Source organism: Python bivittatus, unplaced genomic scaffold (assembly GCF_059951505.1).
Source record: "Python bivittatus isolate LINGU-HERP-01145 unplaced genomic scaffold, Pbiv_v1 ctg000410_np1212, whole genome shotgun sequence".
NCBI classification, from domain to species: domain Eukaryota; kingdom Metazoa; phylum Chordata; class Lepidosauria; order Squamata; family Pythonidae; genus Python; species Python bivittatus.
In genome coordinates this window covers 8547695-8561940 of record NW_028277067.1, presented here as the reverse complement: position 1 = coordinate 8561940, position 14246 = coordinate 8547695, and the positions used below count along the sequence as shown (strand labels likewise).

Below are 14246 nucleotides of genomic sequence, written 5' to 3'. Positions count from 1 at the left end.
GAGGGTTTTCTATTTTCATGTATTTCTTAATCCAGCTGTTACTTCAAATACGTGGCTGTCCATTACTCACTGATAGTTGGATTAAGCCATTTTCTTCAAGAAAAGTATATTTCTTGAGATAATGAGCATGGGTATGTTTTTAATGGGATGTCCTGCTACTTAACTACTCAGTATTCTTTCAGCACTCTGCTTAAGTTCAGAAGCATATCCTCTAACAAGGGCTTCTTCTGGATTTGAATCTACAACTTTCAGATCTAATGGACATTCCCCTCCCAAATGGACTGTTAAATCAAGGTTTTACTGTATATGTGTTTGTATGTGCATCCTTGACAAGCTCTGAACTTTTGCTTAAAAGTTGCATCACTATTCATGGGATTCCATGTGCGAGCATGAAGTGTTAGAGATGTTACTGGCATTAGCCATTCTTATGCTCCAAAGCTGCTTTTTTTCTGGATTAAATCAAATGATGTTGAATAGTTGTGTAACTAGGTTGTCATAGTTTGGCACAAGCTTGGCACAGGTGATTCCTAAATGCCCTAAAAAAGGTTGCATTTCTCTTCAACCTCAGTCTTGTCTAGATTCTGTCTTGGGAGAATCCATAATGTCCTGGCCATGAATTCTGAGAAGAGATGCATCTGACTCTGTTTGGTGCAATACACCCAGGATTTATATGACAAGGGCTTCCCAATCATACCCTAGGCTCACCAATGTCCCAGGTCACAGGGTTGTTGCTCTCCTGCCGGCCGATCACATACCAGATGCAGGCCATCCAGTGAGCCAGCAGGGCAAACATGGACATAAGTAAGGTCAGGACCATGGCACTGTACTGGGAATAGCGGTCCAGTTTCTGGAGCAAGCGGAGCAAGCGCAGGAGACGGACAGTCTTCAACAGGTGTACTAGGTATGTCTGGGAAAGGTGGGAAGAGAAAAACAGATTGGCATCAGAGAGACAGGCCACTAGACCATTCAGCCACCATGATGCAGAGCATGGCATAGTGGACAAGGAGAGGGGAGACCAAAGTTCCAAACTCCATTTGGTCACAAAGCTCAAGAAATGATCATAGGTCAGTAACTGCAAAGTTCATGCATAACACTAGGTACTAATGTGATCAGTTTGATTTTGGCTTGGTGTGTAAATTCAGCTGCTATATTTTTAAACCACGATTTACTGCTTGTCCAAGAAATCATGGACTTGTGTGAATCCAAAGTTGGAAACTTTTTTTACAGTTTCCAACCAATTTCATTTCGTGGCGTGCCCAAGTTTTTCCTCTGGGGTGCAGGGTGCAGGGGGAAGATGAGTACATTTCTGGACCATGGCCCTCAGAGCTCTTCCTAGTGATGCAGGACAAATGGCACCACTGGACTCAAGCCAGGTCGCTGTCATCTGAAAGACAAGATGAAGCTAGTAAGCTTTGATTGGAAAGTAAGATACTGGAAATTACTGACTCCCATTTGCTCTGTGTGTTGTCAAGAAAGATATAAGCTTGACTAGCAATGTCATTAGCCAAGAGACTCTACCAAAAGCTTCAAATGCTAGGTCCTGATGGCATGACACATCTCATCAAACCCACCTAATGAGACCCGCAGAGAGATGAAAGGCAAGAAAGAAAGGTACATCAGCGGGGAAGAAGCTAGATGAGATGTGGGGTTTGCCACGAGAAAAGAGAGTCTAAATGGAGTTCAGTTAGAATCAGAATGGTGTCTGGAGCTGCTCTGATATTCAGCTAGAGACATCTTGATGTTTCAATGCTGAATTTCAAAAAGCTCAGCCCTGATTTTTCAGAGCTTTGAGGAACATACAAAACTTAGGCTGAAGTCATGTTGTATACACATTGTTAAAGAAGACAAGACCAGTTTTGCAGTACTTTGCTGACTGGTTCTTGAGTAGCATAAAAAACTTTCTAATGGATTCTTTGATATGTGCACCGAACTCACTATATTTCACTGATAGAAACTAGTGAATTTAGATGACAGCATACAGATAGCGACTTATCCTCCTGGGTACTAATCATTCTCTAACCCTAACAGCCACACTTGTGAACAAGAGGGAAATGTGAACAGTTCAGAGGACTCCCAAAGTATGCATTAGTATGAACAATACTAATACAAGTTCATACTAGGAGAAAAATGTTGAGCTAAAAGCTGACTAGTTTAGTGGGCATGCAACAGTCACTGTCTCTTAACAAAATAAAATGGGTCAGGAGGAAGAATGAAGTTTTCTGAAAAAGGACATGGCTGTCTAGTTGGAATTCTGAATGGAAACAACCAGCACTGCAGTATTTTAGTGTACATCCCATTCCTTATCAATTGACTCTCAAGAATCAAGTTTACATCTTGTGGCCAATTATGTACTACATGTGCTTCTATATAAGCACAGACACCATGATCAAAGTATGTCCAATTCTTGTTTAGACATTTGACTATAAAGTGCTGAATTTTTTTTAAAAAGCCTCAACCCCAACATCTCCCCTGAAAGCAAAATAGGAAAAAATGGGACAGACCTTTAGGAAGAGCAGGTATCAGAAAAGAGAGAGCGGGCTGGGACATTCTTTATGGTTAAAATCTAAGTTGGACAGTTGGGATTTCACAGTAGCTGGTAATTACTGTTTCCAGTAGGATAGCTTTGTGTGGCAGTTTTTATTTTATTTTCTTTCACAGTATTTACAACCTGCCCCAAACCCACAGGACTCAGGGCGACGTATAGCATCAAATGAAAGGAGAAGGAGAAGTCCAAATCCATAGCAAAACCCAAAAATAATTACAAAAAAGCAAGGAAAAAGCCCCCATTAAAACCCAAGATAGGTATCCGATCAGCAGTGACTGAAGGCACATTGGAATAAAAGTTCCTGGAAGACAGTATTATGGAATCCCAGCTCTCCATTCCAGAGAAGGCCACCATCTCCCCCAGGCCCTGCCAACCACACAAGGTGAGGAGACTTTCAGCAGGCCCTCTCTGCATCATGGCTTGCCGGGCAAATTCAATTCTGGCAAGATGTTGAGACGTTTGGGTCATTTTTGTCCAGCCATGTGTGCTGCTGCTGAGAAAAACAGGCTTTATTTTGGCCTTCATGGCAACAGACTTTCCAGCTACTTCTAATAGCAAAGTAGCTGACTTATAAAGCAAAAGCACCTCCCCCAGAACCTCACTTCCACAAATATTAGCCACACTCCTTAAATCTGAGTTTCTAAATCTGAAGTTTCCCACCACATAAATTAATGATGAACTGATTCTTCAGCTGTGAGTTCTGACATAGCCAAATTATCATATTAAAAGGGAGGTATGGGAAGGTTCAGGGGGACACCTAGATTTTCTGAAAGCATGAAATGCAGCGGGCTGAATGATGGAGGGGAAGGATGAGTGGAATGGAATATGCTAAAATAAAAACACGACTGGCTGGCTGAAAGAAAGCCTGAGGAGAAGCATCTGCTTTGCGCAGATTATCCCTGTTGTTAACAGCTGATAATGTGATCTGCTCTTCAAGAGCACTGCAGTTAATGTCTGTAAGTGCAGTATAAATGCACTGTGTTTATTACTGTTGAAGCCTTGAGCATGTTCAATGGACTTTTTACTCATGACTTACTAGATACTGTTCCTCCTTCCCTTATATATTCAGGATAGTAGGGAAGATATTACCATTTACCGTTTCCTTGGCACCTTATCTTATGTGGACTATTTTACAGGAATAACCTCTTTGACCTTGCAGAAGTATGAAGCAACTGCTGGTGATCATGTGGCTTAGAAGCTGCTGCCTCTGAAAGGGCTTCTCTTTCTGGAAAGTCACTATTTGGCAATACCAGCAGTAAAAGCTAGGGCCTTTCTTATGGAGCACTTTTGCTCATTGCCAGGAGCGGATGTAAAGAATCACTCACCACTGGAACATTGAAGGCATAGAGGAGGTCAAAAGGCAAGGCTGCAATTAAGTCCACGAAGAACCAGGTTGCCACATAGTGGAGGCAAATCGAACGGGTATTATAAACCACCTGGCCTGACTCACTAACATATGTGGTCCGAAAGTTCAAAATAATATCTGTCAAAAAAAGAAGAGGGGGCACATTTACACACTTGCCAGTATCAGTGCTCCATGGCTACATGTTCCGCAGGAAGAAACATTTGATACGCAGAGTAGAGCTGTATAAGACTGTGCAGGATTTAATACCACAAGGTGCTTTGGGGCTAACTCTTTAAAGCAGTTGTATCTTTGCCCAGGATCACACAGCTGCTTTACTGTATTGCCCAACTTGCTCTAGGAAACTCATAAGCAGTGGAAGTTGGAGTTTGCTCTTCAGTTTCTAGGAATCACAGCTATACCACCTCTGGAATATTAGAATTCCATTAGCATATTGAAATTTGTTTAAAATCTAATAGAAGAGAATATATGTAGCTCAGGGTTGAACTGTGGAGTCCTTGGTGCTCTCTGAGCTTGGTTGTTTGCTTTTTGCTGGTCACTGACCAAATAAAGATATATTCTGTGTAAGGTTTTTGTTTAAAATCTGTTTAATTCTCTATCAGTCCCACTAACCAGGTAATAGTGAAAACACAGAGAATTGTAAAAGTCCTAAGATTCTCTAATAGAGGAGTCTCACTATGTCCTACTCTTAGTATTCTATTGGGGAATCCTGACTGTTTGGGGTAATACTTAAAAGCATTATTTAATGGGTAGATACATTATATTCCATTAGAATGCAGACACAGGGCCAGTGCAAGGACGTACTAAGTGAATAGCTAGACACTTGACATTTGAAAATAACCATTGTTGTTCGAATCAGAGAACACTGCATAATTTAATGACCTGTTGTTATTAAGAAGGTAACAATTATCCAATCATGTTTCTTATTTAATTTTGTTTTTCTAATATATTTTATCCTGAGTTAATACTGTAGGGCAGATGGGCGTGGGGGTGGTCAAAAAGTATGGCCCTGGTCAAAATGCAGCCCACCAGTATCCCTTTTGTGGCTGAAAAAGGCCACCTACTGCAGGCCAAAAATGTGGGCCCCTTTTTCTCATTCCTGGGGTTTGATAGCTTTAAGAGGCAACATAATTATCTTAAGTCTTGCAGATGCTTACGGCGTCCATTAGAACCTTTAAAACCTCTGCATTCACCTTTCCAAAAGAGGCTCTGGCCCCATCCACTTTTGTAAAACAGCTCTTGACATGCCTCAGAAAGTTTGGTGTGACCCTTTGCTAGGAGCTGTCTGTTCCTTATTCTAGAAGTGTTTCTCAACCTCAGCAACATGCTGGCTGGGGGAGTCCTGGGAGTTGAAGTCCACACCTTAATGTTGCTGAGGCTGAGAAACACTGTTCTAGAAATAAAGAATACTACATGATCTGATCTCTGTTAGAGGAACATTGGTGCTCATTTCACATGTCTGCTCAGGTGGTACCCCTTTCATTCCATTGTAGATAGACAGTTGACTCCCTCCAACCCAGTCCTAAGCCCTTACCAACAATGAAAAGCATCTCCACCACAATGTCACTGACAATAGTGCTGCGGGCAGCCGTCAAGCTGTCCTCAGCGTCGGTGAAGCAGACGTTGTAGGGAACAGTTACTGCCACATAGAAAGTAGCCAGGAGGATGAGCCAGTCCCACAGGGCTTTGAAGATGCTGTAGTGAAGGAGGATGAAGCGTGACTTCTGTACATAGGCCACTTTATACTCTGGCACTGAGGGCTTGTTTTCAAAGACATCCTGAAGAGCACAAGAGAGGAAATGCAATTTCAGCTCCCAACATCATAATTGAAAGCTCCTTAGAAGCCCCCCGGGGTCCCACAATAGGCACTAGGCTGAAATCAGCAGTTTTTGCAGGGCAGACATCTCTCTCAACCCTGTTGAAAAATGGCCTCTGGGAATGGCAATGTGTAATGATGTCATTCCTGTGAGCGGCTGGGCCAGCTCTGCTTGGCAAGATTTTGTGTGAGAGAGAGAGAAGAAGAGAGAAGAGGAGGAACAGAAGGACAGGGTGGAAACCAGCTACTTGTATATAAAAGAAAAGACCCCCCCCCCAAAGGTCATAGAATGAGGGTACCCAGTCTTCAGCCTTAGCATTCCTAAACATAGTTCTTGGAAGGCTTGGGGAGCAGCAGCCAAAGTCCCTGCAGAAATTGTACCAAATTGTAATTTCTAATGTATGAGAAATTTGAAATGATATAGTGAATAGAGTATAATCTTATTAATTTTCTTTTGTTAATTTTACTTTAACATAATTTAAATGAATCAAGTTGACTCTTTTGTCCATTTCTTTGTCTTGTCCCCATCTCTTTTGTCACTAGCTTGCTACTCAAAGGAAACATGTGGACTTCACCATGAAAAGCATCACACACTTCATGTTAGAATGATGCCTCCCCAAAGTCTCTGAATTCTCATTCTTTTATAGTAGCATGACTTTATTTGTAAGTCAATAGGGTTTACAATTAATAGAGCTATGAAGGTGGACATTCATGATTATTAATCCAAATATAGTAAGTTCCTCTTATGTTTCAGCAAAAGCCATTAAAAGAATAAACAAGAACAGTTTAAAAATAGGTATGTGCATAAAACAGAACATGGAATTATGATGGAACAAAACTCGAAACTATTAAAATGTTTCATGCTTCAGAACAAAATTTAAAACATTTTGAGCATTTCAGGAAATAATGAGCACATGACATCAGTCCCTTGTTTCCTTGTTCTTTCATTCTATAGCCACAAGAATAAGTGGGGTAGCAGTTCATGCTGATTGCTATCAACCAGTCAGCTTGCTGAAAGATTGACAAAACACACTATTAGAAAAAGAAAACAGAATAAAAATCCCAGGCAGTTCTAACTGAAAGAACTTTTCATTCTTATCTGAGTTGCTAGATCTAACATGTAGGACAAATAGCTAATTTTCTCATATTTTTCTATTAGCAAGTAATTAGCACCTCCCATCACAGCCAAGAAGGAGGGAAAACTCAGTCAAAACAAGCATTGAGATTATATTTTTGAAAAGTTACTACATAGACTTGTTAAATGTAGGTTAGTATATGCATTCTGTACATGCACCTCTGTTCTGTTGATGTAGAGTTTTCAGAAAGATTTTGAAAATGAAGACTCATTTCATTTATGAAAAACATCTTGAAGCTAGACATCAGCAGGGCACAAGAGCATGCACAGAGTGCACACACAACCTCAGCAAAACAACTCAAACCAACACTTTACTGACAATCTTTGAATGTACAGCTTCTAAGCACTGCCAACACTTATGTTTGAAGCACAGCAATTCTCACACCTGCACATAATTTTGCATTTACCTGCTTTCTTTTACAGGCAAATATACTTACAGTATGTATATTTGTGGGTACATGCAAATACACTTCCCCATAGCAATTGGGGGGAAAAAAAGTCTCTTACTTTCCAGGCAAACAGACAATAGCATGGAACAATAAGAGCAATCCTCTCTTCTGTGGTCTGCTGGCCAGAACATTTCTGCTATTACATATGTGGTGTCTGTGACGTGCAGTCTCGGAGCCAGCACACTCTTTCTGGCCCCACTGAATTAGTGAGTAAGCCAAGCAACAGCAACATTGGATATGTGCGAAAGCAGAGACAGTAGTGGCTGAATTCTGCTGCAACTTAGGTGGTTCAGGGACTAATAGAAAGACATCTAGGGGAGCCACATGCGGTCTCCATCCAGAGTGAACATGGTTTAGATGCTCCTGGAAGGACTGGTAGAGTGACATCTAAGCAAACCACATCCTCCCTCTAGGGCACGTCTCTCAGATAAGCCAATAACTGGCTGTGAGTTTAACCCAAATCAATGGGTGTCTGCCCGTGCTTTGGAGGTAGAAGAAAAAGGTTGGCTCTCAGAAGTAGATCAGGAAAGCCCAGAAATGGGAGGTTCATCTTAAGGAAGATAAGTTGCTCCACCAACTCGACATTCAAGTATGAACGATGGGGTGTCACCATAATGCCTGCTCTGGAGGACATTTCCTGTCTTGGATTACTGATTGGCAAACAAGAGATGGACCATCTGTCAAATTGTTGCCAAGTTTCTTTAGACTTCGGTATTGGCTGCACAAAACAGGAATGGGTCCAACATCTTGCTTTCCTTGGTTCATTTGAGTAGGACAGGAATGTTTATACTCTCAAAACACAAGGAGACCCACATACATGTACCTTGCTGAGTCATCTACGGCCACTTGCTGCTCAAGCAGCTCATAGGGTCATCCTGAGAAAGAAGGTGGTAGGACAGATGAAATGTAACCATCTGGTCCAGCATCTTCCTCCACTTAGTCTTCTGCTGAAAATACTCAACAGTCCAGCCCTGAATTAACCATTTAGCAAAAGGATCACATGCTTAGGGCACCAAGGAAAGGGGGCATCACAGAGTTTTTTCCCCCAGGCTACCATGCCCTTAACTCTTTTACCGCCACGCTTGACTTTAGTCAAAGTTTTTATAATTGTCCTTATCTGCCGTGTTCACTTTAATCTGCATTACTAAAAAAATGTTTTCTTTGGCATGGTGAGTGGCTAAAGTTTAAAAGTTTGGTTTGAAGGTGTTCTCAGATATTATATTTGTTTCTGTCTCATGGTGTGAAGAGTTGCTTCTGTCAAAAGTCACCATTGTTGGGGTGTGCTTAGGGCATCAGTCTGGCCTAGTAGCATTCATTTAAGCACTTGTCTAGAAGAGTACTTGAGACCTTGGGGGGGAGCCCTCCCAAACCAAGGCTATTCAGATAATCAGGTGCACTTTATAGGCAACATTGCTAAAGCCGATAAACAAAACAAGTGTCAAGAATTTGTTTTGAGAATGGAACAAAATACACTGCGCTCAGTTGTTTTGTTTCAGGAACAAGACATTCAAAACAGTTCATACATCATGTTTTACACATCCCCACTAAAAATAATGAGTCAGAATCCACATCAAATCAACTCTATTTAACTCACTTTGCAATCAGCTGAACAAGTTACATTTAACTCTATAGGAATTGAGAAAGGAATTAAGATCCAACCCCTCTGTTTAAGCATTGTTGTCAATGAGTCTGAATTTTTCTACAGGCTTGGAATATTAATATAAATGCATAAGCTTCCTTAATAGTGGCCTAGCATGCCAACTTCCTCTGTTGTTCAGGGAAATCACAGGTAAGTGGCTCAGAGTGTTTAGGACATAGTTGGAGACACCTTTAAAGGACCATTTATAGGAAATGCAATATATTATGCAATATACAGTAAATGCAATATAAATGCAATATAGCTGGAAAGAAAGGGGTGTGCGTCTGCAAAAAAGGAACAAAAGACTAGAAATAGGTTAAGGATTACAAAAAATGTTTTGCTCTGGAAGTCTAAACTCTCTAGGTGTATTTAGCTGCTTCCTTTCTAGGGAATTTTATAGAGGCAGTATATTTCTTACAAGCAAGGAGAGGTATATTATCTGTCTGTTGTTCAGTTTGCATATATGTAAATAAAGTCAACTATTATAAACTGCCTTAGGCCACCAGGGAGCTCTCTTCTTACAAAAGGAACCAAGGAAATGATTCCTTTTGAGACCTGAGAGCAATCTGGAAAATTTAAATATTTTTAACTGCATACATAATATTTTGTTCTCACACACTTTCTCACTTCTATCTGTTTCTCTTACTTCCTCAGTCTCTTGCAATAAAACTTTAAAGAAGGAAAAAGAAAATGCTGTTGGCTGTATGAGATTGAAGTATTATAGCTGAGGGTTACTACAACTCATTAAGATCCACTTACTGGCCATCATTGATCTATGGATGAGAAGGAAAACAAAGTGGGGCAAAAGGAAGGATGATGGGAATGCCAAGAGGCTGTCAATTTCCTCAGCAATAGTGTTCAGCACCTCTTTTTTGTGGTGGCTGCCAATCATTTCACATTACAAGAAGCATCTCAATCATGTCTCATTTCTGAAAATCAGAAGGAAACAGGATGTTGCCCCCCTAGTCTTTCTACTGCCAATACTTTTGGGGCCACTTTCTTTCTAGAAATTCTCTTCCAAAGCTCTTTAGCATGTGCACACATATGCACATACCCTCACTGTGGCTCAGAGCAGCGGTTGGCCATCCTTATCAGCTTCCTGTAAGTAAGGCTCTAGATTTTCTCATGGCAGAGAAGGGGTTTACCCAGCTTGTAGCGGGGATAGATAGCCTGCATGCACAGCTGCATAGGCAGTTCTTCAACTAACTCTCCTCCCTCCCAACACCCAACCATACTGTAGTACCGGGTAGCCTTTCAACCTGCCCTGGTCTTAGATCATGGGGGAGCAGCTGTCAAGGCCTCCTGAGCAGGAGAAGGGAAAAGCAAAAATCTGGGTTGTCAGCAGGGGACATTTTGTGCACAGGGTGGTTTTCTAGCAGCTACCAAAACCCACCCCAGAACATCCAGATATATCTGGATGCACACTAATTCCACTGCTCATCAGCATGTCCACCTCTCAATATGCAGGTTAGGAACAAGCAAGACCTTGTCGGTCCTGCAGAACAAACTCCGCTCAAAACAGGAAACAAGAGCTGCAGAAAGGAAGCTGAAAATGCTGACTCTGCAATTTGCAGAAGAGTCTTGAATAACCCTACATCTTACTGCATCCCAACTTAACATGGAATATACAATATGGAGAATAACTATGGTAACGTGTCCCTTCCTCTTCTCTTTCAGCCTGCACAGACATGCAAACACATATAACCGCAACTGAAATTCAGTAATTTGTAGGTGGTTTAACCTGGGGGTGTTATGGGAGTTGTAGTGCTGCATATCTATAGGGTGTGTGGCTAGGGAAGGCTACACCAGTCCCTAATTTCTATAAAACACACAAGATCCTAGTTGGGTAGGAAAACCCATCTTGTTTTGGTGCCATGAGATGACCATTTCAACACTGATTTTTAAGGGGCACCTCTGTGAAGTTCTCTTTACTACTGAGAGGAGTCACTGAACTGCTTGAGAGGGTACAGGTGGCAGCTAAAAGGTGAGCTTTAGCTGAGGTTAAAGCACTTCTTCAAAGTGAGAATCTTACTGCTGTTAACCACACAACAGGCACTGGTGGTTGCCCCAATTCATGTCTCAACAGCTGCTATGCCACAGAATTTCCCTCCCCGACAAAATATCCTCTGTGCCAGTTGATTGAGTAATAAAATGGCACAGATACTGCAAGCTATACTATCATGGACATCAGAATCTGCAAGGTGGCAGGTGCTGTGTCGTGGTCCAAGTCCTGCCCCTGATGTACGTGCATGCAACATCAGTGCATTCACAAAAGTGGTGGGGCTTGGATTGTGATGCCACACACATGCCAACTTGCAGATTTTGATACCCACTGCTCCATAGACACTACACTCTACTAAGAATCTCTTCCCATTTTGGCTTTGGGTGTTTCTAAAGAGATAAACCACATCCTGAAGGTTCACAAAGAAAGATCATTTGCGGACGTGCTAATGGAAAACCCTGTGACTATCAATATGCCTATAGTTGAAACAGCTGGGACTCAAGGAATCCCTAACCCTCTCCCTTCTCCAGAAATAAGGGGTAAGTAAGCAGGTGATCTCTTTACACTGTTTATCTTCATCTCTGTCCGTTCCTTCTTGTTGAACTGTCTGGTGAGATGGTGCAAAGCTGTCCGCCCTTGTTTCCTGGCCACCCACAAGTGGGAGCTCCTTGCCTTCTTACAGTGGTACTTTTCTGGAAAAGAAAAAAGAGTAAGATTAGAATGATGGTACCAATTATCAAACAGGAGGGACCTGTATTTATGTGTTGGCTCCCTTTCCACCTAGAGATATCATTGTCCCTTGATCTCATTACCTCATTCTAAAATACTGATTTCAGAAATTTATCTATCTGTCTTGTATCTCCTGGCCAGCTCTTCGTATCACTGAGAATTACTGTAAGGTGATTTGTGAAAGGTTCGCCTAGCTGCCAGCACTGGGGCATCTTCCTAGGTGAAATGAACAGTCAATCCAGGAAGGAGGAGGATAGGATACAGGGTTCCTCAATAATTAACAATAGCTAAACTAAATCATCTTCTCAAAAAGCAGACCAGAGGGATGAGAAGGAACATTCATTTTACATATTGCTATGAGCTAATCTACCATATTTTTCACAGTAGAACTCTAAAGGCAGAAGATGATAAATGTGATTATGTGTGTCTATTATGCCCAAGGTACTATTGAAAATAGGTATCTTCCTTGAAGCTATCTTGGTCAATCCACCCTTGTGGTTAGGGACATCCTTGGAGGCTGATGACTGGTGGCTTTAGCTCTTCCTCTGATATAGGGGTCCCCTTTATCTAATCTAATCAAATATTTCTTCGGCTGGCATATTCTTATGGAGCTCCAGTAAAAAAAAGGTTACCTCAATCAGCTATCCAAATTGTTCTTCTGACTAGCCAATCAGAAATATAGTTTGAATCTAGAACTTCCATGTTACTTTCACGGGTGAGATGGGTGCAGTTCTGAACACTTGAGAATTTCAGTCTTTGAGAATATATTTAGAAATGTATTAGAATTAAATCGATTAGAATTTAGAAATTTTAATAAAGCGTTTAACTGCAAAGTTTCATGCCTTTTTCTTTAGCTGCAGAATAACATGAAAATCAAATTAAATGGATTTACTGGTGAACATATAAAAAGTGACCCAAACTGAAAACAGGCTGATTATTTCATTATGCATTAATGCAATCCTCTCTAGTAATAAAGCAGGAAGTTCTCTTACAGAAACACACTTTATGTTTGGGTATACTGTAATAAGCATTCCAGTCATTTTAATAGCGGGATTTACAGATTGTGCTAGGCAATGATTTGTTTTAAGTGTGAATTGTTGAATAAATCAGAATTGCTGGGTTCATACTTAACACTATAAGTCATAGATGGCAAACTGCAAAGAATAGGTACAAACATCATACTACAGAGAAACAAAACAAACTACGTTGTGGTTTAGTGGGGCTTGCACACAGGATTTCCAGCTGTATTCTACCTATGAAGACAATCAACTACACTCTCTCTGTAAATCAGTTTTCCCCATCCTAGCGCATCATGGATATTGATGCACAGCACATCCTGCCGGTGCCAGGTTACAGAAGGCTGATTTTACAGAACAAGTTAACTTAGCTTAACACAGAGTTGTTTCTGACCTTCTAGAGGACATGCGTAAAAAGTATAGTCCTGGAGCTGACTAATAGGTCAAACAGATAGACTTGCAAAAGCTTAAGGTACCCATTTCAGCCTTTCCCCATAATTCTCCCACAAAGTTAGTTTCTGGAATCATCTACTTTTGGAGTGAGGCTCTTAACATGCTTTAGAAAGCCTGCTAGGACCTCAAGCCAATGTAAGTTTTGCACCCCATTCTACAAAAACAGGATTAGAAGAAACATGACCAATGTCTCCACTCCAAAGGCTTTTGGGCCTCATCTTGCCTTTCAAAGATGGTGCATTCCTCCCAATAAGAGGATGAGAATTCACAAGTTCGTGGATCTTCCTCCCTCAAACAAAGCCCAGACAATCTGGAGGGGAAACAGTAAAATCAGCCATGATTTTGTTGCTTTCTGGTTTTTATCTGGAGGGAGATGTATATGTCCCAAAACACAGACCCTTTCCCTTTGTAAGAAGGCCCAGAAGCACATGTAGTTTGTCCATCCGCTCCCTGTTCTTCTAGGTCGGGTTATACCACTATTTTGGGGTCAAGGGTCACACTTGGCCTTTCACTGTCATGCCAAGAAGTGCACATCAAAAAGTGGAGGGGCCGGGATAATCACAGGGGACAGGAAACAATGAATGAATTTAAACTCAGTATCATTAAAATTAAATTAATATAGTAGGTAAGGTGATTACTTCTAATATATTTAATATTTTCCCTTTTTGGGACATTAAAATCAGCTAAACAATATTTTTTAGAGAGGCTGTTTAATTTGGGGGAAAAGAGGTGTATGAAACCACAGGACTAAAAAGTCAGGCTCAACTCTTGGTGACTTCACGGATATGTCCATTTAGTTTCCTTGGCACAATTATAGAAGTGGTCTGCCACTGCATTCTTCCAGATTTCTTTTTTCAATTTCCCAGTGTACTCTACAGCTTTGGCATTTTCCAATGGGCTCCTAGTGAACTACCAGCCAGATGCAAATCTGCTTAATTTTTTAAGATCAGCCAAAGTCTGTTAGGTGTTTCCACCTCCAGAGGCTACAGAATAGCAATTCCAATTCAAGATCTTCTACAAAGGTGATAAAATTAATATTTACTGATGTAGGGACAAGACTATGTCCCTCCCAATAAGGAATATGTACATTCTAAAGAAA

At 41.1% G+C, this 14246-nt stretch overlaps 1 protein-coding gene across 1 annotated transcript in view; it reads right to left on the bottom strand.

Moving 5' to 3' along the window:
• The window catches only part of KCNH4 (potassium voltage-gated channel subfamily H member 4), a 51571-nt gene that overhangs the window by 20796 nt on the left and 16529 nt on the right, over positions 1-14246 (bottom strand). The window contains exons 4-7 of the mRNA XM_025164568.1: positions 11514-11641; positions 5443-5686; positions 3871-4028; positions 706-907 (exon numbers count right to left, since the gene is read on the bottom strand). Coding sequence (XP_025020336.1) covers positions 706-907; positions 3871-4028; positions 5443-5686; positions 11514-11641 — 732 coding nt within the window. The remainder of the gene's footprint in view (positions 1-705; positions 908-3870; positions 4029-5442; positions 5687-11513; positions 11642-14246) is intronic.